This window comes from Myiozetetes cayanensis, unplaced genomic scaffold (assembly GCF_022539395.1).
Source record: "Myiozetetes cayanensis isolate MyiCay16 unplaced genomic scaffold, myiCay2020 scf7, whole genome shotgun sequence".
NCBI classification, from domain to species: domain Eukaryota; kingdom Metazoa; phylum Chordata; class Aves; order Passeriformes; family Tyrannidae; genus Myiozetetes; species Myiozetetes cayanensis.
Window position 1 is genome coordinate 24281438 of NW_026087964.1, and position 25626 is coordinate 24307063.

The following is a 25626-nucleotide window of genomic DNA, read 5'->3' on the forward strand; positions in this document are numbered from 1 at the left end:
GACAACAAATGAGTAATTTCTAGAGTAAAAATGGCAATAACAGCTTCCTTTCCCTTCCCTGCCAATAAGTGCAGTTAAAAGTAGAGGACTTCGATTTATAAGCCTATCCCAGGTGAATCATGTTCCTTTTGATCAGCCAAACAACAGCTGCAGGCGCACCAGCCAGTGTGCAGGAGGGAAGGCTGGCTTTTCTTAAGCAGGAACAGAGGAGCAGGGGCAGGATTAAGTGCAGGATCTGTTCTTAGGGGTTTACCAGTTGTCTGCTGGAGTCATTTGAACAGGTTGGGGCAGTAAAGGGAGAGCAGCAGGCAGTGTGTGTATGTGTGTGGAGCTGGGGAGGGGATGGAAAATCTGTAACTAATAGGCACCTTTTCATCTTTCTCACTCTGTTTTCTTTCCAGTGGTGCCCAGATAGGAGACAAATCTTCCCATAAACGGTAATCCTTTAGAAAGTGCTCAAGTATGGCTATTACTTAACTTCCTGATTAGTAGCAGTCACCACCTGCTACTTCTGCTCCACATTGTCCGGCATAATGGAAGTGTTCATTTCCCTGGCTGTGAAAAGGTAATGGGAGGGGCAAAAAGAGCAACAGTCTCTCCTTTTCTTCTATAACTAATCCCAGACCATATTTATCCAAGAAAATAAAATTCTATTTCTGATGACAAATAGCTGGATAAAGCAGATTATGGGGGAAAAAAAGCCACCCAAAACCACCCCAAACCACAGAAGCAATCATTCCAATTTCTTTAAACAAAATTAAGGGTTCCTGCTGCAGAGCTTTTTTTATTGCCTGACCATGGCTTTGAGGTCCCGGAAAGCACCAAGCAAAGGCAATATATTCGATATTTTTGACACCTCAAACATGCAAAGGCTTTTCAAAGACTTCTGTTTTCTTCAAACCTTACTAGCTGAAGCTGCCAAGAGAGCTGCACATGTTGCCTTGAAAGACAGCTGTTAAAATAGTCTCCTTTGATCAAAATTCTTCCATGTTTATAGCTAGAGCAAGATAAAGTATTATAGGATTTTCTTAGCATGGACTAAAAATCATAAAAAGAATGAAACTTGCAAAACCTGCAAAAGTGCATTTGTCATGAGCGGGCATAACTTTTGAAATGTCAGTTAAAAGGAGGCAACCCATGAATAGACTATGAGGATTTTCAGACTTTCTATTTCCCTAAAGTCCTCTTTTGTTTTACACTGGGAGTGGTGGTGTCCTTTCCTAGGGAAGCACAGGCAGGCAGTAGATTAGTCCTTATTTAGATGGTAAGTTCCAGCCTATTTGAATTGTATTAAGCATTCTCCTTACTTCTGTGGGATTTGTCATAAATCTTGGGTAAATATACTTAGCACAATCTCAAAGACTGAAGTTTTGATTTCTCAGAGGGCTCAAATCTTTAAGCCCTAAAACTTCTCTTGTTTAAGAGAGATAAAGCAAAAGAATCTACTTGTCAAAACAAACACAGGGGAAAAAAACCCTCAGTTTTATCTCAATGGGAAGTGGCACTCATTCGGGGCTATTCGGTAGCATTCTTTGCCCAGGAGTGAAATCTATTATAGGAATTAGTACTGCCCCTTAAAATGGTAGCATCACTAAGAAGCAAATGAATCCTACTCTCTTTCCCTCTGTTTTCCTATCCATTCTCCTTCTTCTAAACAGTATTCAGAGGCTTCTTCAAAGGTCTTCATCCTATCTTTGTTGCCATGGTCTCTCACAGAGTTGAAACAACATTTTCAAAACTAATGCCTTCTCTAAATGCATTGTTGTTGGGATGCTGAGTCAGTTCTCTGCTTACTAGGGCAAAAGAAAGAGGATCTTTGAAAATCAGTTTTAACATTCAACTAACCTGAATGGGGAAAAGCAAGACATCTAAATGTCACTAGATAGAAGCAAAACTTTTCAAGGAGGAGATGCCTTGAATTTTGGGAAGAACATCAAAGTGTCTTGAGGCTTTTTGTGTCAGCTATGCTGGTTTTACTCTTTTTTTTTTAATTATTATTATTATTCATACCAGACCTGAAAAAGACAATTGCTTCTCAGAAGGGAAAAAAAAAAAAAAACACAGAAGAATCCTGTTGATTAGCAGACACCTCCCCTCCAACTAAATCCTTGCTGTGTGGGTGACAGAGGATGCTTGGTATGCGTTAGCAGTGACAGGCAGGGCTAGCTTTGGCACGGCTGAAGTGAGTAAGGGGAAATGATGAGGAAGCACCATTATTTCTGAGGGAACTAACAAGATATTTTGCTTGTATTCAGCTTTTCTGTTTGCCTCTTTTGTTTAAGTGCTTGCACATTCTTTGAAATAAGGTCCATCTCTAGCATACGTGTTTGTACAGCACACAGGGAAACAAGCTTACTTTCCTAATTCAAACTTTTAAGCTTTGTTATATAAATAAGATCACCTATTTGCTATGTAAATTAGACCACTGCACACTTCATACAGGCATTTCAAGGAAAGACAAGATCTTTGTCACAGACTTAGCTACATCAACTTTAAATTGTTTTTAGATGCCTGCCTTCAATTTTTTATAGATTCTTTGAACATCTGTCCTAAGCCCATGGTCTGGCATGGCATGCTGAATTCTGTATATTTGTTCATTATTCCTCAGGGAGGAATTTGCATGAAAATTCTGCTGGTCTAATTATATGCCTCAGCTAGAAAAACTCTATTCATCTGTCTGCAGCAAATTTCACCTTTATGAAACAGATGATGACTTTGCCAGAAACTTTCTGGACATTGTAACAACTGAAGGTTTTACAGCCTATGTTCATAATATGGGTCATAAACTGAATTGAAGGGGCAAAAAAAAAAAAACCTTAGATCATGACAATGCTTTTGAAAACAACCCTTCATCTTCAGGGAAAAAAATCACAGTTTAATGGGAAAAGATGTTTGCAGCAACTTATTGAGGGTAAAATGCAGCCCCCCTGCTACTCATATCTCACTATGTCAGGAAATTCAGGTTGTGAATGAGGAAAAGCTGAACAAGAATCTGAAAAGAGCATGTTGTGGATCTCAGTCTCTGAGATACACATAGGACTGAATATTGAAAGCATTTCAGGGTGACAGGATGCAGAGAGAAGAATAAAAAGGGGCAAAAGTTCTTCCTATGACTTAAAAATCACATGAATAAGAAAGTGCATTCACAAAATTTTTACAGTGAGGATATTTATTCCCAACCTGAAACAGAGCAGGTGATCTTGGGGTTTGCAGTTTCCAAAGCTGTGCACATTTCAGAAGGTTTAATGCTATTTCTAAAGAGATGAACCCAGACTGTACATCGCATGTACACTTCTGATCCTTTCCCCCTGCACCCTTTTCTCTGTACCATTTCAATTCCCCCCCCCCGCCTATGATTTTAATTCACAAAACTCTCCCCTTTTTACCGCCAACTCTTTTCCCTCCTGGTCTTTTGAATTTCCTCTTTTTCTTTCTGTGCTTTTTGTCTTCCCTTGCTCAAAATTTGCTCATTTTCACTAAACTTTACTATTCCATCTTCTCCTAAATTCCACCTTCACAAAAATTTCACATTCTTTTTTCTAGTCTGTTCTTAGCTTTACAATCTTTTTTAATGCTGTTTATACACTGTTGCTGGGGCTTCCAATGCCTTTTTAAAGGTTTCCTCTATATATTTCCATTCTCTTGATCAACTGTATTAACCCATCAATCCTATTGCCTAATCCACCACACACCCTCTTCTCAATCAACGTACCTCATCATCTGAAATCCATCTCTACAACTGATTTCCTTTTTGGATACCAGTGCCACACATCTGCACTGATCTTTTCAGTTTTGGCTTGGATCCTTCTAGGTTCATTTATACAAGTACATTCTCTGAGCTCCTCAGTATGTATTTCATTATCCTCGTTTTCTTCCTAAATGGGCTGCTCTTTTTGTTTTCCCACTTGACTAAAATATCCCCCTTTTTTGTACCCATTAGAGTGGCATCAGAGACCCTAATGACAAGAATGAAACAGAGTGCACTCTGCTTGCCAGCCTGGGCTTCCCCTGCCGCGTGACTACCTCATAGGTTGTGGATTTTCTGTGGAAACTGTATTTTCTACAGGGATCCACCAGCGGTATTCACCCAGCCATGGGCAGAGGAGGGCAGCTCCTCTTGCACTGCCCGTCCAATGTGCTTCAACCACAGGCTTTCACTTCTTATGGGTTGCACGAGATGAGGAAGAGTTCTCATCCTCATCCCCATCCTTACAGCACAGCTGGCTCTGTCCTCTTCTCTTCCTCAGGCAGATTCACTGACTGCCATGGCACAACCTTCGGCAGAAAGAGAGGCAGGATTTGGCCCCGCATCAAAGACATCACCAATGTGTCATAAGAGTTCACATGAGTGTCTGTCTCTGCTGGGGAAGGGCTAAGAGCTAGACTAGCAAGGGTACTTCAGGTCAGGCCTGAGGCAAATTAGCAGACAAGTTGTGAAGCTTACACAACATGTGGCCACATTATGTGTGGCTCCAGTCAGCGCTAATAGCCTGTCATTGAGCTCCATGTTTAAACAATTTGAGCAAACAGCAAACACAGAAGATGGGAGGAGGGAAAAAGACCTTCGAGGAATAAGAAAGATCAGGCTACTTAGTACACTTGGCAAGCAAATATTTGCAGCGGTAAGGACAACAGGGTACCTACTAGGTACTTAGAGACATGACCCAGATCCTACCACGCAAAAGTAACATAATATAAAAAAGGTATTACTTGTCCAATTTTAAAATTCACTTGAACAGCAGTTTTTAAGCTACATTGGAAACCAGTTGTTGGTTTAGGCTGTGTCTGGTCATGTCCATTATCTGGGAGGGGGGAAAAATATATATATATATATCTGGTTTTGGTTTAGCAGCAAGGAAACCAAAAAAGAAAAGAACAGGAAGAACAAGAAAAAACAAGTTTTAGTAACAACAAAGAGTAAAATTCAACCACATCCATATAAATAACATTGATACTAATGTTGGGAAGTAAGTATGAAAACATTTTAAAATAGAACTTAGAAACCATACTGCATTGTTTAGTATGAAAATAATAGCCTTTCTAGCCAGTACTATTAGAGTACTTATTTAATCCAGTGCAGAATTGGCTATGAAACCATCCACTCTACCATGGGAATGCTTAGCTCAGTATCTGGTAGGTTGCCAGCCATTTAAAATGTTTTTGTGTTGGTTTAATGATTGTTCCCATGAGCACTGATGGTAAGGGTTGACATTAATTAAAATACCAAGTCATCAGAGCTTGCATTGTGGGGAGAGAAAGAATGGGCTGGATCCAATTGTCTTCAAGGTTTCTTTGGCCTTCCACATTTTTCTCTTAGCTGCATCATACATGCCAAGTATCCTCCTAGCTGAGGTGTAACAATGTAAACAGGCTGTCTCCACAAATATAATCTTTTTAGGTTTTCCACGTACTTCCATTTAACTGATTAGAGGACAGTCATTAAAATCAGCTAATCATGTAACGTGGCTGTGTTCTGAATGCTAAACAAAATGCCTAAATGAAAGAGGACTTTAAAACACTGTCTGCTTCTCAGTTTATTTCTACTGTATACTAATGGCACACAATACAGTAGGAATTCTGGACCTCATCCTCATTAACCTCAAAACTCATTATCTCATATAAAAACAGAACCTTTCCACAGAGTGTATTGGAAAATGTATGAAACAACAAATCAAAGATGTGTTTTGGCACATTCTCTTGAAACATGATGAAGGATTTCACTTAGAACTGTGAAATTAAACAGAATGGCATACAATCCTAAGACCACCGCTAAAATGGTCTTCACATCATTCATAAGCTATCCTCATGCATTTCTCTCATTTTATTAAACAATTACTCAAGATCCAGATCTGCAAATGTGAACAAACAGGAAAAAGTCACTTAACATGTGGAGTCCTCCAGAGGTCCCCTCGAAAATAAGTAAAGAGATTGAGTTCTACTCCTCCCACCCATTCAGCAAGCCTGAGTTCCCACTCTCCTGGCAGGGTCTTAATATTGCAGAGAGCAAGAGTACAAGACATTAAGTTTATTCTACATATAATATGATCAATAGCCTAAGAACAAAGACCTCTGGATTTGACCAATGCAAAGAACAAAGCTGAGCCTACATAAATGCAATGGAACATTTCTGTAGCAAGCAATATACAGCATAAAGGAGACTGCTACTTCTGATGCAAATGGTAGAACATTTCTATATATAAACCATGCTTGCTCCTTCGGATGAGAAGTCATGTAATGCTGTGACTTTGGGTCACCAAAATCTAAAAAAGGAGCCTGAAAACTGTCACCATCCCAGCTCATTCACCAGGACATGGGAGAGGGCTCAAACTGCTTCCTACAACACCTGGGGGGCTGCACAACAGAAGTCTTCATCTCTGAACATCTGCAGTGCAACCACCACTGTGCTTTGCAAGTACATACATTGCTCCTTTACCTTGTTTACCTTTACAATAAACCCTGGGACATGGGAATGCTCTGTGGTATGAATGTTTTCTGAATAATCTTTTCATATAAAAGAAGTACCGGCTCTTTGAATCTTTCAGGAGCTCATCGTTTTAATGAAGAAGAGCCAGAGAGGGCAACGGAGGTCCTTGTCCTTGTACATGAGGGCAGGAGGCCTGATGTCCTCCTAGGGCTTGTCTTCAGTGGAGCAATCATTAACACAAAGTTAAAGGGTGGGGTTTCTTTAGTATTTTTATTTTAAACTGTTGGGTTCAGTTTGGGGTTATTCTGTTTAAGTGTCTGGTGAGGTTGCTTTTTTGAGTGGTGAGGTTGGTCTGTTTGGTTTTAAAGGGCAGGCAGGCTCGGAGGGATAAAGCCGTGCCCAGACAGCCGCACCAGCCCCTCTCGCCGAGGGCACCACAAAGCCAGCGCGGCCAAGCGCAGACTCGGCACAGCCTGGCCGCAGCGGAGCCTCGATAAAGCGGGTCCCGCTGCCTCTCTGTGCCCCATCCGAGTGCCGCGGGGAGCCGGGGCACCGCTCGAGGGGCCTGGCCCGGAGGGCACGGCAGGGGCGGGCGGTGAGGGCAGCGCTGCGGAGGCCGAGGCCGCGCTCCCGCAGCTCCTCAGAGCGCGCTCTCCCGCCGCTTCTCCGCGCCCGCGGGGAGCCGGGCGGGCCGGGCCGTGCCCCCGCCGCGGGTAATCCGCGGGCCGGGGCGCGGCGAGTGGGTGGTCCGGGCGGCCGGAGGCGCGGGCTGTCCCCCTGCCCCGGCGCCGGGCCCGGCCCGCTCCCGCTCCCGCAGCTGGGCCGGAGGCGGCCCGCAGACCGCTCTCGGCACATTTCTTCATTTCTCACTTGAGTGCCCTTCTTTGGTTCCCTTTCAACTGCCCACTTTATATCGGCTTCATTACACCACCGCTCCATTTGTGATGTAAATCGGGAAACTCAGGGAAGTTTTTCTTTTGGCCTTGTCTACGGAAGAATACCGAGAGGTATTCAAAACGTATTAACACAAATCAATGGCACCAATAAAAGCAAAATCTCCTTAGCAACATAATCTTGATTGCAAAAGGAGAACTGAGAGCATTTAGCAGAACAGTGGCCCACATGGAATACGCATTTGTCCAGAAGAATGTAGCACAAAGCCTAAAAGAGAGATGCTGAAAAAATCCAAAATTAACTCACACTGAACAGTTACTCTTTTTTTCAAAAGTACACAATTGGCTACATTAAATCTATCGTGCGCTTTTCTGCTCAGCAACATTGTATCATACCGCTTTGCAAGCCCACATTACAACACTCGGAATGCTTCACAGCACCGGGAGCGAGCACCCCTCCCCACCCGCACTTTGGGGACATGTGCACGTCTAACACACACCCTCATATATGTTATCGGCATTATGCACACACACGTTATAAAGAGGGTGGCAAGATTTCCATACTAGAGTAACCAAAGAGTTGTAAAATGTTTCGTGCAAGAAAAGTGGTTGACCGATGAGAACCGAGGCCACATCGTCAGCACAGTGGAGAGCACATAGGTTTTGTTCATAAGGTTCAGGTTAACCAGCGTTTCATATCTCATCATCTTAAAAACATGTGACTTGCATCGATGGGATTGATTCCTTTCTGAATAGGTGGTGTCTTCCTCAACTATATGAAAAGCATATCTTGTTTGAGAGCACTAGTTTATATATTAAAAAAAAAAGTGTACAAACAGCTTCAACATCACCATTCAACTAGAACGACAGTACATAAAATAAATCCTACTATCATTAGAGTTTGAAAAGCTTCAAGAACTCCAAATGTGAACTTGATGAAAAACCAGTTTGAAACACTTAAGGCAAGCAATGCTTGTAATTGGGTAACTCCAGTCCTAGAGTCACATACATTGTCACCTAAATTATCCAAAACCGTTTTCTCTTCCCCCCCACCCCCCACCAATTTAGACTAAAACTATCAGCTGGAAATAAGAGGAGATCATTGCACTATATGCCAGAGTTTTTCAGAGTTTTCTGTATTTTTCTTCTACTCCCTACCACTCCCCTCCCCAAAAAATAGATGAAAAACATCAAGGCTTAGTAGATACATTAACAATTATTTTATTAGTTTATAATACATACAACTTAAGAAATGCTTTAAAAAAATTTATACTGGAGTCCATTCCAATTCTGGGTCAAGTCAGGAAAAAACAATGCTGATGCATTAAATAATATCCTATAATTCAACAATAGATTAACTTCAGTAATTTAGCAGACATGGTTAAATACTCTTAAATATGCATATATACAATTGTGCAGCCTTAAAAAAAGTCCTTTTCTTCCTATTTTCTCCTCCCAAAGCCATGCACCCTGTCAACACAGTACTGGCTTGTAAGCTTTTAGTTTCTCACCCAGACTTAAAATATCTGAAGAGGAATGTTACAACAGTGGAAATCACAGCAACCCTATCTTTCTAAACTCTTTATGAGAGGAGAGATGCTCAACAGGCAAAATTAACATCAAGTCTCTCTGTAAATAGCAGCTTCTTTAATATCCAGTTCTAGGTTAAATTATTGCTTACATAATTTCTGCCTGAAATGGATTTTTAACATAACTGGATTTCTAACTCCAGAATACTGGGTTTTCAGTTCACCCTCTTGAAAGGCAACATCCTTTCAGTGACTTATTTACCATTACGGTTTTATATGTTTAAGAGGTTTTTCCTAAGCGCACACAATCTGACGCAATTCTCTGCCAATTTTTTTAAAGCAACATGAATTACACAGGTCTAATTTAGCACACAACATTTAGGCACTGTTTTGCAACTTACTACTCTCTTTCAAATTTATGTTTGGAATTAGTTTGCTATTCCGATTGCCATACTCCACCTTTTATGAAAACAAGAATCTGAGTTACATTTTCCAAATCAGGAACTACTCTGCATTCCTTGTTATCTCACCGAACCAAACTGTTCATTGACAACATTAACCAGTAGGTACATATCCTAACAAATCAGGAAGCCTGTTGCAAGCACAAAAGGATCAGAGAAAAACACTTGGAGTGGATGAGTTAGATGTTTATATCAGTTTAAACATAGAGTCACTAAAAATATCAATTATATTGCATTAGGATATCGACTTTTTGAAAAAATCCTAAATGTGACTTATAAAATGGATTCACAAACCTAAAACACTGTAACAAAAAAAAATCTTCAGCTGACTACTAAGTCTAGTTTTCAACACAAGGCAAAGTAACTGCCAGTGAAGAAGTTATAAATTAGGAGAAAACAGCAACAAAAAAAGCATGTTGTTTCAATAAACATCATAAAATCTACTATTTGCCTTCGAAAAGTGAGTATTTGTCAATGGTTCCCTTCTCCATAAAAGCTACAACTAACTACAAAAGTTTTTCTCACTCACCTGAACTTAAATTGGACTAACTGGATCCTACTTGTGGACCTTAGATGTACTGTCACATGACAGGAGCTGTCTGGACAAGTCAAGAATTTTCTTTGGAAACAATTAGCAATGCATTACGGGCTCCAGCTTAGGAAAAGACTGTTCTGCACTTAACTGCGCAGCTCTCATCAGCAATTCTGTTTTGGCCTGGCTATTTCAAACGAAGAGATACTGAGTTTAGAAGGAAGCTTACCTTCTGCAGTATTATTCTGTATAATAGCAGAATTGTCTATCAACTAGAGCATAACCAAAATAAATTAATAACACACTCATTAAAATAAAAAAATAGAAGTTAGCACAGTCTACGTAATTACTGAAATGGTCTGCTAGCTTTTCTTAACTTGCATTATTCAATACCGTTTCATTCAGTTCAAAACTATTTTCCATCATACTCAGAGAACTCCAAACCTAATCTCCAAACTCAAGCTTTTGGGTGTTGCTTCTCCTAATTCCTATGTTTTATCTTTTGCCTCACTAAACTGTTCCTAATGGTCTGTTGTATTCTGAGGAGCTAAGCATTTATGAATCTTTTTTCAAGAAAATAAATCTTAATTAAATATTAATGAGCTAAACAAAGCAATATTCTTTTTTAAAAGGACAACTTCCATGAAAACAGTAAAACCTAGTTTACAAAGAATATATATTACCCAGGTATCATGTGGTTGAGATACATACACCAGCACAAGTGTCAACATATGAAGTTTCATGCAAGGATTTCAGGCGTTTTTAAATTTTCAAAAACAGTCTCTAATTCAGCCCACACCGACTGAAACATCAGTGTGCAAAAAGATGAAAGTTCAAAAATTAATGAACTGAAAAGTTCTGTAACCAACAAAACAACACAAATGAATATCTGTAACTAATGAAAAATAAATGCATGTTTCCAGTAGTGAATTTTTTTTTGCTTCTAGGATACTTCTCCCCTTCAAGTTTTTCCTCTTCCTTAAGAAGTATGATACTATTTTCTCATTACATCAGTATCCCCTGTTTCACCCAGCCTATTCAGAGAGAACTTTACAAAGAATAAACATGGGAATTAAGAAGGTAGCACCATTAGAAATAATCACTCCATCGAAATCAGAAAAAAACCCTTCATTTATCCTTATCCAACATACTTTGACATTCAGCAGCCTAATAATACAGGATAAAAGAAGCTCTCGTAACTGTATATTGATAACATTCATAATGGTCATGCATATTACAATCAGGTTTCTAGAGTGATGTTTGCAAAGTAAGCCTTCATGCAGATAGGCATTCAGCTCATTAACTCCATTTTCATATTTCCTATTAGTCCCTGAGAAATTAATATTTATACCTACAATATGGCTATTAAAGGCATTATAACGATCATACACTTAGCTGTTTGTGATGGAAATGCAATGTGGCTTTAGGGAAAAGCACAGAAATTACAGCAAATTAGCAGTGATGAATACAGATCTTATTTCTGAAATGCTTTCTTTTTGTAAGCAAGGTTGCTGAAGAGCAACATAAATTATTTTAGTCACGGATACAAAACTAGCCAGCGCCACTTACCCTTAATAAATTGCTACTCTGAATCCAAGACATTTGGGGCTCTGAGACCTCTCTAATTGAGTATTTCCTTTACACAAAATCATCTGGATTTTGACCTAATGTAGGGTCATCACGATCCTTCTTTTAATTACTCAATAGCAGTGCTGGGAGAACTTAAAAGAACCAGGGATTTTCTTTGCTTAACATATCTTTTGCCTCTTCAATTAAAGTGATCTCTTTAAATTGTTCAGAATTCAAATGGGGTTTTTCGGTGGACAATTTGCATTATTGCCAGCTGCTCAAAAACCATAAGCTAGGCTCCAAAACAAGGGGACCAATTTAAAACTAAGTCTTTGGGGTGGGGGGTGGAGGGAAAGGAATAAAGAAAAGTTCTTTTTCCTTTCCTTCTGGCTTCTAAGCAGTTACCAATTGCATTTTAAAGCTCTTCCCTACAATCTTCAGGACTAAATAACGACTTTTAGGGGAAAAAAAAATTAAAACCAACTTTTAAGTAAGCCTATATATGAGAGACACAGCATTTAAACACCATGATCTTGAGAGTTACAAAAAAATATCATTTGACAAATTGGTTTAGAGATAATAATTTACATCTAAGTACTGTAAAAAGTTTTTACAACCTATTCTACTTAAGTATAATTTGGGATATTTGGATATTGGGAAATTTTGGATTTGCATAAATAGTTTATTAAAATTACTCTTACTGAGCTATTACAACAAATTTACTTGACTTCCTGTAGCCTATCTCCATAAACATTTTCATTTCTGGTAAAATTTGCCAATCCCAGTATAAACTTCAAATCTCAGCTATTTAACAATAGATGAGCTCTATAGAATTATTCATGTAGGGTCAGACAAAGACCTTCTCCCTCAAGATTTATTTCTATCTATCACTAAAAGATTAAAAAGAATTTATTTCTATTATACTACAGAAAGAAATCTTTGTTCACCAGTTAAAGGCCACCATATCTAAAAATAATTATTAGCTTTCACAGGGAGTCATTGATGCCTTCACCATTAATTTTTCAGGCTAAAGGTGAAACAGGCATAATGTGAACATCATTTGCTAAATGATTAAGATCAATTCAGTATCTAACTCTTACTGTTAAAGGAAATTTCAAACAGGTAAGATTATCGGTAGGAATTGCTGACTTGCAAGAAGCTGAACAAGTTAGTACAATATAATATTTATTTTAGCAAAGTGTAGGCTGTGTCCTGGAAGTCCTACTACAGCTTCTGGTCTGTTCAAACTGTGCAACTTCTTTCTTTGCCAAGTAGACAAAAAAGGTAATGTATGTCTTCTCACTAGCACACAAAGTAAATAGATTTAGTATTTCAGAAGCAACATCAAAGGAAAATCCTGACAACTGCCATAGGCATTAAATAGTTGATTAAAGTTCCTGCCATGTTCAATTTCCATCACTGTAATTAATGAATTGAAAGGGATTGTATGAAAATGTTTTATAATGTTCTTACTAGGTGAGTGTACTACCTCTTCAGGAGAATAACACCTTTGAGATAAAACGCATCTCTATATATGCAGTTTCTCAAGTTTCCTGATGGTATTTTAAGCTCGAGTCACTGTTTTAATAAAATATCAGAAATACTTTTAGAGGGAATTAGTCTGGCCTCCTTACTAAGGGATTTAACTTTTTAATTGCTCCAAGCTCTACTTTGGACCTCTGTTCTTTAAGAAAAAGTCACAGTTAAAATACAGAAATGCCTGCTAACCAAGCCCATGACTGCTGATGCACCTAAAAGTAGGCGAGATCTTAACCAACACTACCACTTATGTGGAACCTTTACTAATGAGATACTCTTTGTAAACTCATAAGCCATGCTATTCACTGCTCTGGTTTCAGCACACATTGTGCCCAAAGTAGCTGTACTGTTAGTGGGTCTGGGTGCTGCTGGCAAGGTATCTGTGGTGTCACAGAATGTGCCATGGAAAGTTTGGGTAGTAAACTAAGGCAAATAACTCACGCTGAATGTGGCACTACTAACAATGTATCACAAGCCCTATCCAAACTATCCACATTATGTGGAAGGATAGGTTTCCATACCAGTGGAAAACTGCACCCATGACACAAATTATCTGTACAGTCAACTGAAAATCTTGATAAAATCTAGACTTCATATGTTTCAATGTTATTTTATTGAAAATCGACACTTAAAGAAATCAATATATATTTCTGGTCATCGGAATTTATCACCAGTTATGACCTCTGTTCAATATCAACCTCTCCTCTGGACCTCCAACCTCCCCAGTCTCAGCTGCCATCAATGTTACATTTCTGGCCTCCCTTGCAGGTTGAAAACTAGTTTGACGTTATAAATAACACTTCTGGGCAAGAGGAGAAATGTTGCAGACCCAGATTCATACTAAAGAAGAGGCTGAAATTGATTTTTAGAGAATTATAAACAGTTACTTTGGAGAGAAACCATTGTGGCACCCAGAAGACTGAGGAAGCTACAAAACTGGGATTTGTTAATTAAAAATCATGTTCTGTCATGTCAAAGAAACACACTTGTAGGCTTGTACAAAAAGCATAGCTTAGCTATTTTCAAAGTGAACAGCAGGAATCCATAGATGAAAGCTGAGCAAAGGATGAGTTTTGGGAACAGATACAGAAGGCTTAGATTTAAGAAAACTTAAAACTTTCTAGACCACTCCTACTATGAACAATTCAGGAATATAATACTCACTAGAGAATATTTTACAGAGAATAAATATTTTGAAGACATAGAAAAATAGTTCACAGCATCAAGGTACCTGTATTTAAAAGATTAAAAAGAGAAGACTATTCTTGTAGTGGTATCAACTTTTCATTCATACAAATATTAAGCAGAGTATATCTGTTTTTTCATATATTCACATTATTGCTTGCTACCACAAGTGTACAAGGAACATGTTCTTAACTTACATCAGTGTTCATGTACAGTAATCTTATGCATCTGGAACAAATTTTAAAATATGAGAGTTGCGATTAAAAAAACCCAAAACTTATTGTGAAGATATGTACAACTAAGGTATAAGCATAAGAAATAAAATACAACCAGCCTGACCCAAGCATACATCATATATCCAGCTAAAAAAAAGCCTTATACTTGCACAGAAAATAAGCTTTGTAAACCAAAATGAGCAAAAGAAAAGGGTGCAATAAATAACTGTCTAACACATTTAAAATTCCACTGTTGCCCAGTGTACCCTGCTTTGATTATTAAATGGCCTTTGCATCTGGAACTCTACTGTTCAAGAATACTTCATTAACTTTTTCTGCTTACGTAGTTTTAAAATAAACTAAAAACCCCTGAAAGGTCTTCTTGGACAATAAGTTTTACTAAAACAAGTCCTTCTGCACCCCTGTGTACAGGATCTGGTAAACAGTAGGAATAAAGCTGACACATGGCATTAGACTGAATTAAAACACCTATGTCATAAAATGCAGTACTAATATATTTTCGTGATCTTGAGTTCTACTAACCAGATGCATGCAATTCTCTCAGTGAGTCATCTAATCCAAGTAAAATAATTCCATCTTGCTGCTTCTTTTTAACTTTCAAAGCCGAACTTTTTCAGAACCAGCTGACAGGACTTCTTCATGAAAAGCACAGAGATTTCTACTAATGCAATGGCATTGGGGTTCCAAAAAGCAGAGTCTCAAAAAGAATTTGATCTCCTTTTGCTGGAAGAGACTAGCCAATATCCCAGAAAGAAATAAAAATATTTACAATTGACTAGTCACTGACAGAAGTTTAGGAATATCTTAGAAGGAACTTCAGCATGTAAATGAATAACTAAAAGGACTTACACAATGTACAGTCAATCAGTTGTGTCATAATGGGATAAAAAAATACCTGTTCACTTGTATATAATTTTCAGCTGTGTATTTATGGTAATATATATATGTATGTACACACACGCGCGCACACATATAAAAGACTCTTTGAAAATCAAGATACATTAATAAACAGAAGTAGCAAAAGTAAAAATAACTTAAGTAGTAATTAACATCTGTGTGAAATTAGCAGAGTTTGACTAAATGCACTTAGAACATGTTCTTATAAAAAACCAAAAAACAAAAACAAAAAGAAACCAAAAAAAACAACCAATGAAACAAAAAAAAGAATGAAAACACCACAAGACTCTGTAGAACCAATGCTATGTCACTACCAGGAGAGCACCAAGCAAGGCACCATTGGAAAGACAACATACTTGAATAAGTCTCTATAAATAAATCAAATGCTAGTCTGGTCGAAAAATTGGTGTCTTTGGTAAAAATTCTATAAGGATGACCTGTATAAAAAGAAAACAAAAATATATTAGAGATGGCAGCAATCCTATTATTTATCACAATAATAATTCATATTACTTTTTTTTTTTTTTAAGTGCATCAAGTTGTGACAAAACCAAAGATCACAGTGCTTGTCTTAGGTAGGAGACCATTAGAAAAAGTCACGTATGAAAATTGTTTTGGGATCATCAGTAGAAACCCAAAAATCTTAAACAATCAAATTTAACTGAATAAGCTTGTCTACTGACACATAACATACAAAAACGAACTGAAGTAAGCTACTACATAAAAATTTCTTAGCATAATTTGTTTCCTTTATTACATTATAACAGAGATAAATGCATTCATTTGAAAAAATTTTTAAAAAGGCACAAGGCATGAAAAGTTAATCTTCAATTACACATGCAATTCCATTTACTTTAGAATTGTTTCCCCTTAATATAGGATTCTAAATCATGTTAATAGTTTAATACCTTCATAGAAAAGTGTACCAAGTTTTGCAAAGCTCCCGTATCTACAAATGCGCAAGTAGTTAACAAGAACTCGACTAACACTTTTGCATGATTATTCTTATGGTCTCGATTCAAATTTAAACTACCTGTTTCTGAGCTAAGTACATAATAGGGTCTGCTCCAGAACACAATCCAAGTATTTATCCTCCTTTAAATAGGAAGCTTAAAGAAAATATTCACTTGTGCATTTTCTTTCTTCAGAGAGACAGTCCTAACACAGCAGCATGATCTGATTAATAAAGAAATAAATGCACTTGGTAACATAACTAAGGATTTTATTTACTTGTAAGGGGAACTCACCTTTCTAAGAAGTTAAAAACTATTTCTGAATGGTTTTGATCGTAAAGGAGAACACAACTGAGCTTCTTAGGAAGTAAATACTATCTCTGATAGCGTACCAAACACCAGCAAATAAATGAGTCTCTGATTTTATTTCTAAGGCAAACACTTTTGAAGTAATGTGTACAATCAGGTGTACAAATTTATTTTTTGAGAGATTCAGAAGGGACTTATTTGATCAGTGACGTGAGTCAACCACTGGATTCTGCAGACATACCAGAGCTTCTGATATTCAGGAAAGGTTTCAAAAAGGGAGCAAGAAGAAAAGCTTGAACACTGTGTTTATGCCAAAGGTATAAGACTATCTTGTCTTCCTTACTTTCTAGAATTATTTATTTAATTTAGCATCTACAACAGTAAATTTCAAATTCAGTAAAGCACCAAGTTTTGGGTACAAGAACCTAATTTAAATCATCTGTTTTGGAAAAAAAAATGAGGATAAGTGTTTATTATTTAAAATTAAATCACAAACACAATAGTGGCAGTTTTTAAACAGACTAATGAAGCAGTTCACTGAAAGTGAGAAAACAGTACAGTGAAGTTTTGTAAAAATTCTCTCACTAAGTATACCCAAAAACAATACCAGATGTTTCACAAATTGAAAATAAAATCTTTGACCTTTATCCCATAAAACTATGTGTTCATGCATATATATTATTAATGTAAACAGGTCAACTGATTTTAAATTATATTTATTAAAATTAATATTCATGTGTAAACTTGCTGGATCATAGTATTTACAAACTTGCATTGTGTTTTTTTCAATGGAATCTGAGACCATTGGCTTTGACAGTGTTTTCTGTAGAAAAACAAAGTTTTGAGGAAAATAAGAACCACTTAGGTAAAGCTTAAGTCTACTTTCTGAAATTTGATTTATTCTGTTTTCAGTTACAGTCATGCATCTAACCCCAAAAATTTGGTAGAATAGATGTTACAAAAATATCTATTCAGTGAACTGAATAGAGTCATTCTGTAAAAAAGCATTTTTAAGACCTTATATTTCAGGCTAGAAATAAGATCTAATGCAGAAACAAGAATAAGGGGAAGACTAAAAGATAAAGATCATTTTAATATTATTTTGAACTGTCTAATAATGTTTAAAGTTTTAATATGCATTATAACTTTGTTATTTCAAAGAATAGACCGAGTACTGTGTAATGGAAGATCCCAGATCAATTACAACTAATACAGTAAATATTTCTCAAAAGCTAATCTTATTTTTAAAAAGTTAACCACCTTATTGCCCAGTTCCTAAAGCATTAAAAGAAATTATAGAAATTCTAATGTTTCTCATATTTTAGCAGCTTAATTTCTTCCTATCCTATGCACTTCCAAGACATTCCGAAAACAAAAATAAGAAAAGCACCAAAAAAAGAACAAGAAAGTTGCAAGCTAAAGAAACTGAAATCCCATTCATTTTAAACCACACGTAACTTCTCACTGTATATTTCCAAGAGATGCTTATGGAGTCTCAGTCAAAGACTGAAGTAAATTAAAACTCCTAAGATTGACTCAAAAATATTTTGGTGACACCAATTGGAGATAAAGATACTTTCAAGATAGTTGAGATAAGGGGCAGTTAAAATTTAAAAAGGTTTCTTAAGCTCCAACAGCTTAGTTGAAAGGTCTTCTTCCATACTTTTAGACTTGATTAGCATTATATAAAATAGCCATATCTGACTTGCTGGGTAACCAAAGTTGTGGTTATTCTTTATACAGCATCCAAAATTTCACACTCCATCAGCACATGTTCAAGCTATTTTATCTTGGCAATTAATTTATTATTTTTCAGAACACAGTGAAGCCTTGTTTTCAAGTCATTCATAACTTTATAAATCAGTCCTGCACATGAAACCATGCATCTGTGAACCGTAGAAAATCCTTGCACTCAGGCGATTAAGCTCCTGACACCTTTACTGATTAATAATCATGAAAAGAATAAGATCAGAAGCAAAATAAATGATCATTTAATAGAGAAACTCACAAAACAGCCCTTTAACTTACATATTCCATCATGTTATTCGTTTCACATTTCCTTTTGCTTAGTCTCCAATGCAAGCACAGCTAGACAAGGAGGAAAGAAAAAGAAGAAAAATGAGCTGTATTTTATTGCAGCACACAGACTAGCCCATTTGTCCACCTTTCATATTTTTCGTTCAACAAAAGCATCTGTTTCCATACTGTGCAATTCAAACTCCAACAGTACGAAGCTGCTCCCTGCGGCACTCACCTTGTGGTATAACCTATTGTTTTCCCATTCTAATAACTTCTCAATCGATCTTCGTGTCTGGAAGACAAATGAGAAAGAATTTTACTCTTGACTGGTTTCAGAAAAACTTTGTTTTGCAGCTGCTTTTGTGTGAAAAGGAGAGAGGTACGGGACAGTGACTGAGTACAGGGTGGTCTGTAGTACTGTCAGAACTTCTCCAGTATTAAATAGTAGCTAGAACAGAAACAACATTTTATGACAGCCAGATAATTATTTTCAACCACTTTGGAACAAAAACTGTTGGTATACATGCTGTCTGGTTCTTATGGCAGTTATAATTTTAAAATCACAGAAATTTTAAAGTGACCCAAGTACAAAAAGCAGGAACGCTGCTCCCTCAGTATCAGTGGTCTAAGTGCACTCACTAAGGTCAGCAGCTAAACTCAAAAATGTTGCAAACTATTTCACAATGCTGTAGGTCAAGTACAAATACACACTACTCTAAATGAGAAATTTGTTATGTTTACATCTAGATTTAGAGACTGAAAAACCAAATGCAGAACTTACAGTAAATTGCACAAATTAATGTGATTTTTATAAAGACCAAACCAAATATTTAGGATTCTAAAGCAAAGGTTTACTGCCTTACAATACTGCAAGTACTGTCTACACTTGACACTTCAGACAGGGAATCCTGAAAGCTGTTCTGCACAGCTTTTTAAGATTATGTATGCTTAAAGTAAAGGAAATTCTGTGCTGTAAAGTTTCACAGCATTTTGAGTATAATTATTCAGTTATATTTCCATTTGAGAAGTACATACTGACATTTATAGTCATTTGACGGCCAGAATATATATTGCTTAGCTCTAAATGGGATTTGCTACAGATTGTGAATAAAAAGAGGATAATTCATGGTGCCAGGTGTTAAGATGAGACTAACAGAGCTGCAGGTGCAAAAGGACGGAGCAATGACAAGGATCAAATACAACTTAGTGCAGCTGCAGCTTCCTTACAAGGTGGAGAGGGGTGAGTGAAAAGGATGAGAGAGCATCTTGCTGTTATTACTACAAAATACTAGTACTGTAAACGGACCTTTACAAATCAAACTAAATGTTGTCATGAGAAACAAGAATAAGTAAAATAAAAATTAGACAAAAATTTATTAATTGCCTCTCAAATATTAACATCCTGGTTTTCGAAAAAAACCAGTTTGTCTCTAGGTTAATACTGAGGCGGTTGTGGGGAACCACATCTAACTATGTACTGTGGTCACATGATTAAAAATTAGATCATTGCTATCTATGAGTATTCATTACACTGAATTTTTTATTATGTTTTCTTTTAAAAAGCACAAGTCAAGGAATTATCAGAAGGTGGATGTGCCAGTGACTAATTTATCACATCAGTTGGAAATTGAGTATTTTTGGAGTTATTCTTATTATTATGTTTTTAAAGACAGTGCCCTTTAACAATAATCAGTAGACCTCACTTGTTTCTTTGTAAAGATAGCCTTTTAGAGTCTGCTCTCCTTTTAAATGAAAATAGGGCAGCAGTTATGGTCACACTTTTGTTAATTTAGTTGCCAGTCAGCTCCAAATCAAAAGAAAATAAGGCTGCAGAGTGTAATTAACATTCAGTTCAGTCGTTTTGTCCCTTGTCTAGCCCCCAAGCTTTGTTAAAATTGCCATCTGAATGCTGAAGGCTGTAGGGAAATCGATTTGATTCTAATCGCACCATGAAAAGAACATGATCTAACTGCTTTCAGCCCTCCGTAAATCTGTACTAGGTCTTTAGCACAATGCAACTTCCAATTTAAAAAGCACTGAATGTCTCGTCAATGACTTTGTGAAGAAAAAAGAACAAGGAGCAGACATAAAAATTCCAATAGTTGTTTAAGCATTAAAGTTCATTTGCATCACAGCAAACCTGAAAAGGGCTGACCTCTCAAACCGCCTCTCAGGTCTATGAAGTTGTAGCCTTGACAAGCTCACATTGACAGAGCTCATTGACTCTGAAAGGCTACTCTATCAATGGTGAAAAATGGCAATAGGTTCTACTCTGAGCAGGCATCTGCCTGCCCACCCGCTGCTAAACCAATGGCAAAACTGATTCAAAACCTGAATCTACCTTGTAATCTTCCTTTCCAGGACCTTTTAATAATAGATTAAGATCACTATACAATTTAATTTGTTTGCCCCAAAGACTGTGAAAAACATCCAAGCTTTTCAAATTCCAATAAAATTACATCTGTATTATAATACATACATATAAATAAGAAATCGATAGGTAGTTATGTACTATTAATTGGTTTATTTAAATAACACAGTTTAAAATCATTTGACTAGCATGAGATAAAAATACATGCAGCCTCAAGACCATGACTATTTATCTTCCCAGAGCCTTAAATATAACGCTTCCTATAGTATACTCTGGGATAGTCATAACTCCCAAATCACACCGTATTATCAATACAGAAATGTTAATGAAAATTAGAATGTAAAATATTTCTGCAAACCTCAGAGCTTGGAATAAAAAGAAATGAATTAAACAGCATCACACAATTCACTATAGTAAGTTTTCTTCCTACTTGACAGGTGAAAAAAAGCACTTGCACGTGCAGCTTAATTAATCACTGCTCTTGACATCTCAATGATTTACAGTGAGGAGCAGGTGAGGATATACAAAACCAGAAGGGAACACTTGATTTGAGTGTAGCATTTTCAGCACACTAGGATGACAAGCTTATATATTCTATCAATGGTGTACAGAAAAACCCATACAACAAATTATTTGTTAGCCACAACAAAAGCACAAATTAAGTGGAAGAGAGACTTGCTTATTAGGAAGATTTAATACTATCCAGCTTTTAAATTTTATTTTCTTTTAAAACCCAGTCCAATATTTGAGCAAAGTAAAAACTGCAATTCAAGTACTTTTTAGCACATCAATGATAAGAAAGTATGCTTTGTAACATACCTCATGAAAAAAGCATAGTCTCTAATGCTATCCACAGAATTTTGTGAAATAGACCTCTTCTACTGTCTAGATGCAATGTTTAATGAAACATTCCTGTAAAATAATGATTCTTTAGAGATATTAATGTCTAACAGTGTCTTCTGAAAAATGAGACTACCAAAAAAGCCCAACTCAGAACAAACTTTCACCAATGCTTATTGCTCGTGATTCAGAAAAATTGTTTCCCTTTAATGTGGAAGAAAAAAAAAAATTCCAAGCCTAAATATGAACTTTTCACGCAGAAACAAGGTAGTATTGAATATATTACCAACAGCAAGACCTTTCTGTTACATGTTTGCAAGTGTCTAATGCAGTTAGGTTACAATTCCAGATGTAGAGCTACAATCTGGACTAGAAGGCTGTACAGCAACAGGGACCCCTCTTGCAGTGCATGACCTGGAACACACACACTGCACTAAACTACGCTAGTGAACAGGCCAAAGCCCCTCGACTTCTGCGGCAAACCAGTAAATGACTGGTACAATATTAAGCAAAAGGATCTTATGTGACTCCCAAAACGTTGCTGATCTGAGTACCTCCCTTTGTCTTCATGAAGTGAGGAAAGAACATGGATAGTAACAACACAATCTAACAATTTTAATCATAGTTGTCTGAGAAAAACAGAAGAATCTCCTGCTATATCCATTTGATCTTTGACTTCTCATCTGAAAACACATGTAAATGTAGCACAACATGAGTACAATAAATAGCAAGAGATTTTCAAATTCCTCATACAAAACTTCACCACAATCAAATATTATTAGTTTTGAATATTGCCCTGAACAAATACACTTTATGCTCAGATTTCAATATACAAAGAGAACACTTTAAGCAGACTTTTGTTGATTCTCACATGGTTGGAATTTGTATTGAAAGAGTGACCAGAGAAAAGTCAAAGGATCCTATCAGAGGTCTGAACTACACTATCTCCACTCATTTAAACAGAGAAATGACAGAAGCGGGAATTTCTATTCATTCTGACTACAAAATTTATACCCAAGTAATTTAGTTATCAGCACAAACAATGACATGGAAAGTTAGAAGACAACTGAGTCACAGAACTGTGTGGTCACTTTCAACATGCCAGAATATCCCCCAAGCCAATTTTGAGGCCCATATTGGTACCACAAAAATTCCAAAGCTGTACTCAAAACACACATAACTGAATTACGTACATCTGTGCTAATGAAGTCCTTGTCTTGAATGCTCTCACAAGTAAACCCTTTATGAACTGTAAATTGGTAAGATTCCCATCTCGCTGAGGAATTCTCTATTTGTGAAAAGCAAAGAGGTCAAAGGGGAAACCTGAGTTGATTTCAGATCCTTACATCCTGGAATACCTGCGCCAGCACACACGGGAGTTTGAAAAGGTGTCTGAACAACTACATAGGTGAACATGCAGATCTTGCATCATCTCTCCTATTAGTAACTAGGATATTTCTTATTTTAGACTACTGTAAGGGTGCTCATCCCAGATGCCACTGCAGCATCTGTGCAAGAAAGCAAGTGAAACCTATACTAAACAGATTGAAGAATATCTGGAAAAAAACAGTCTGGTGCTTTTTATAGGATCTTGAAATAACTGCCTCGTCCAACAAGATTACTATTGCTGCATCTTGCCTTACCATATAAATTATTCTGTGCAGAAAGTGAATCCCACCTAAAGCAGAGATCACAGTTACTGATCAGGCAAAGAGAAATATAATCACAGAATTCTGGAGCAGAACAACTGACAACATCAAATTGACCTCATGAAACTCCCCATTCTGAAGGATAGCCCTGAGGATATTGTCCCACACTCCATCCATAAACTGACCTAATTTTTACATGTCTCAACCCTGGGTTGGTACATCACAGAGAGATGAATTTAAAGCTTAATGAACCAAAACAGACCAATTACTTCCTGAAAAGGTCTCTTCCACATTGTTTGCTGATACAAAGAGAAGCTCAGCATTATTTAACATGTAATATTTTTTTAACATCTAAGCCAAAGACAATTCCTTAGTGACTGGTTGCCTTGATTCTCAAATTCCTAGACTGTTTAGGAAAGCACTAAAGCCATGAAATATGTAGAGAATGGAGAAGGTGTACAGAAACATACACCTCATGGGTATTATCCAGGAGTAAAATGGAGAGGATATTTAATTATCAGCAAATGTACTGACAGATACTAGACGAGTATTTTCCAAAGTCATCTTGGTCTGCAACAGAAGAACATAACAGAGAGAAATTACCAAGGAAAGTTCCTAGAAGATGATTACAAGTTTATATAAATTTCCTCTCAACTGTAGAAAGTCCAAAACACTCAAGATGCTAACTTGGTATTTAAGCTGTCCAATAGGAGCTGTCACCAAGTAAGTGTTGCTAGCTACTTTCTGTGATGCGATGACAGTGACTAGAGCCAATCATTGTGAAAACTTCATGTATAGAGAAGCCTTGTGGAAGAAATAGTCTTGACCCTGGTGAAATTAACACACTTTCCTCAAGAAGGCCTAATTGAGATGTGGAAAAACATGTCACAGACAGATGTTGAATTGACCCATGAAACATCAGGACTATAATTAATGTTGTTACTTGGACTAGTAAATTAAGATTAGTAACTCCTTTATTCTAGGATTAAACTCTAACTCTGAGTGTCATTCCAAAGAAATAAAACCCATGAAGCTCCAATCCTTCCAAACAAATTATTCAAATCTGGCTATGATGATCTAAAGCATCCACCTCCTGTTGAAGGATATTCTCACAGAAAAGGCCACAGAAAATGAACATATAAAATGGATGAAAATAGGATCAAATCTCCATCAAGTAATTCATCTGATGTCACTCTCTGTGGGAAATTTAAAATGAACATTAATGAAAATTCCACCTCCATCTTCTCTTTTAAGGTTACAGAGATGTTAACTTCAGTCACTGTCATTTATTTCCAAAACATCCAGCAGTATGCTATGTAACATAGTTCAAGACCAGTGTAGGTGGAAAAACTAAAGGATCTCAGGTTACATCTCTATTAAAAAATGAAACTGTGCCCAGAAATATTCTCATTCACTTCAAGCCAGCTGGCAGGGAACAGCTTACATCTATATCAGTAAGTTTTCATAACCTCCGAAACACTCATAGTGCCTGCAGCATTCTGGTAATGCCTATGATTTGTTACACAATGCAGACCCAGAGCCTGCCAGGGGCCTCCCTAAAAGTACAAATTATAAAGCACCAGTTCCTAGGAACACTCCTTTGACTCCTGCTGTTATGAGTATCTAAGGAGCCAAGAATGGAAGAGAAGCTACATGGCCAGAAAGACTGAAAGGCAGCACAACTTAACAAAATAACTCCATAGAAGACCCTGTAAAATCCAACACTTCACTAGTGTGCATGCTGAATGATCCCTCTGAAAAGGACAGCCTCTACAGTGTTTTGTCCATCTAGGACTGAATCAGAAAAATACAGAATCCCAAGTTGATCTGCAGCTACTTAACCAATTTAGAAAAAAATCTGGCTACTTAAAAGAAATATTTTCCATCATCACTATTGTTCCAAATTCAGCAAAAATTATTTTTATGAGCTACAAAATTAGAAGTACCTGGTCACTTTAACATGCATATTTGGTATGGCAGAAGAATATTCATTAACTCCTTCCACCTTCTCTTTTGTAGAACTGCCCTCCTCACCCTCCCAACTGTTTTGTCAGTAGTAATATTTCTTGAACTACCATTTTTTTGTTAAATAACAAGTTATTTCCTTTCTATATAGTGCTTGAGTTACTGAGAATGCTACACTTAGGCAGAAAATAATATTTTACTCTGATTTGTTTAATAGAGTGGTAAAGTGAATACTTTCCAGACCTAGGCTACTTT

The 25626-nt window shown here is 37.0% G+C and overlaps 1 protein-coding gene across 1 annotated transcript in view; it reads right to left on the minus strand.

The window, feature by feature from the left end:
* Window positions 1–8522: 8522 nt before the first annotated feature.
* The window catches only part of CHIC2 (cysteine rich hydrophobic domain 2), a 29828-nt gene continuing 12724 nt past the window's right edge, over window positions 8523–25626 (minus strand). Inside the window, exons 4-6 of the mRNA XM_050337855.1 lie at window positions 18782–18838; window positions 18556–18615; window positions 8523–15702 (exon numbers count right to left, since the gene is read on the minus strand). Of these exons, the coding sequence (XP_050193812.1) occupies window positions 15652–15702; window positions 18556–18615; window positions 18782–18838 (168 nt within the window). The 3' untranslated portion in view covers window positions 8523–15651. The remainder of the gene's footprint in view (window positions 15703–18555; window positions 18616–18781; window positions 18839–25626) is intronic.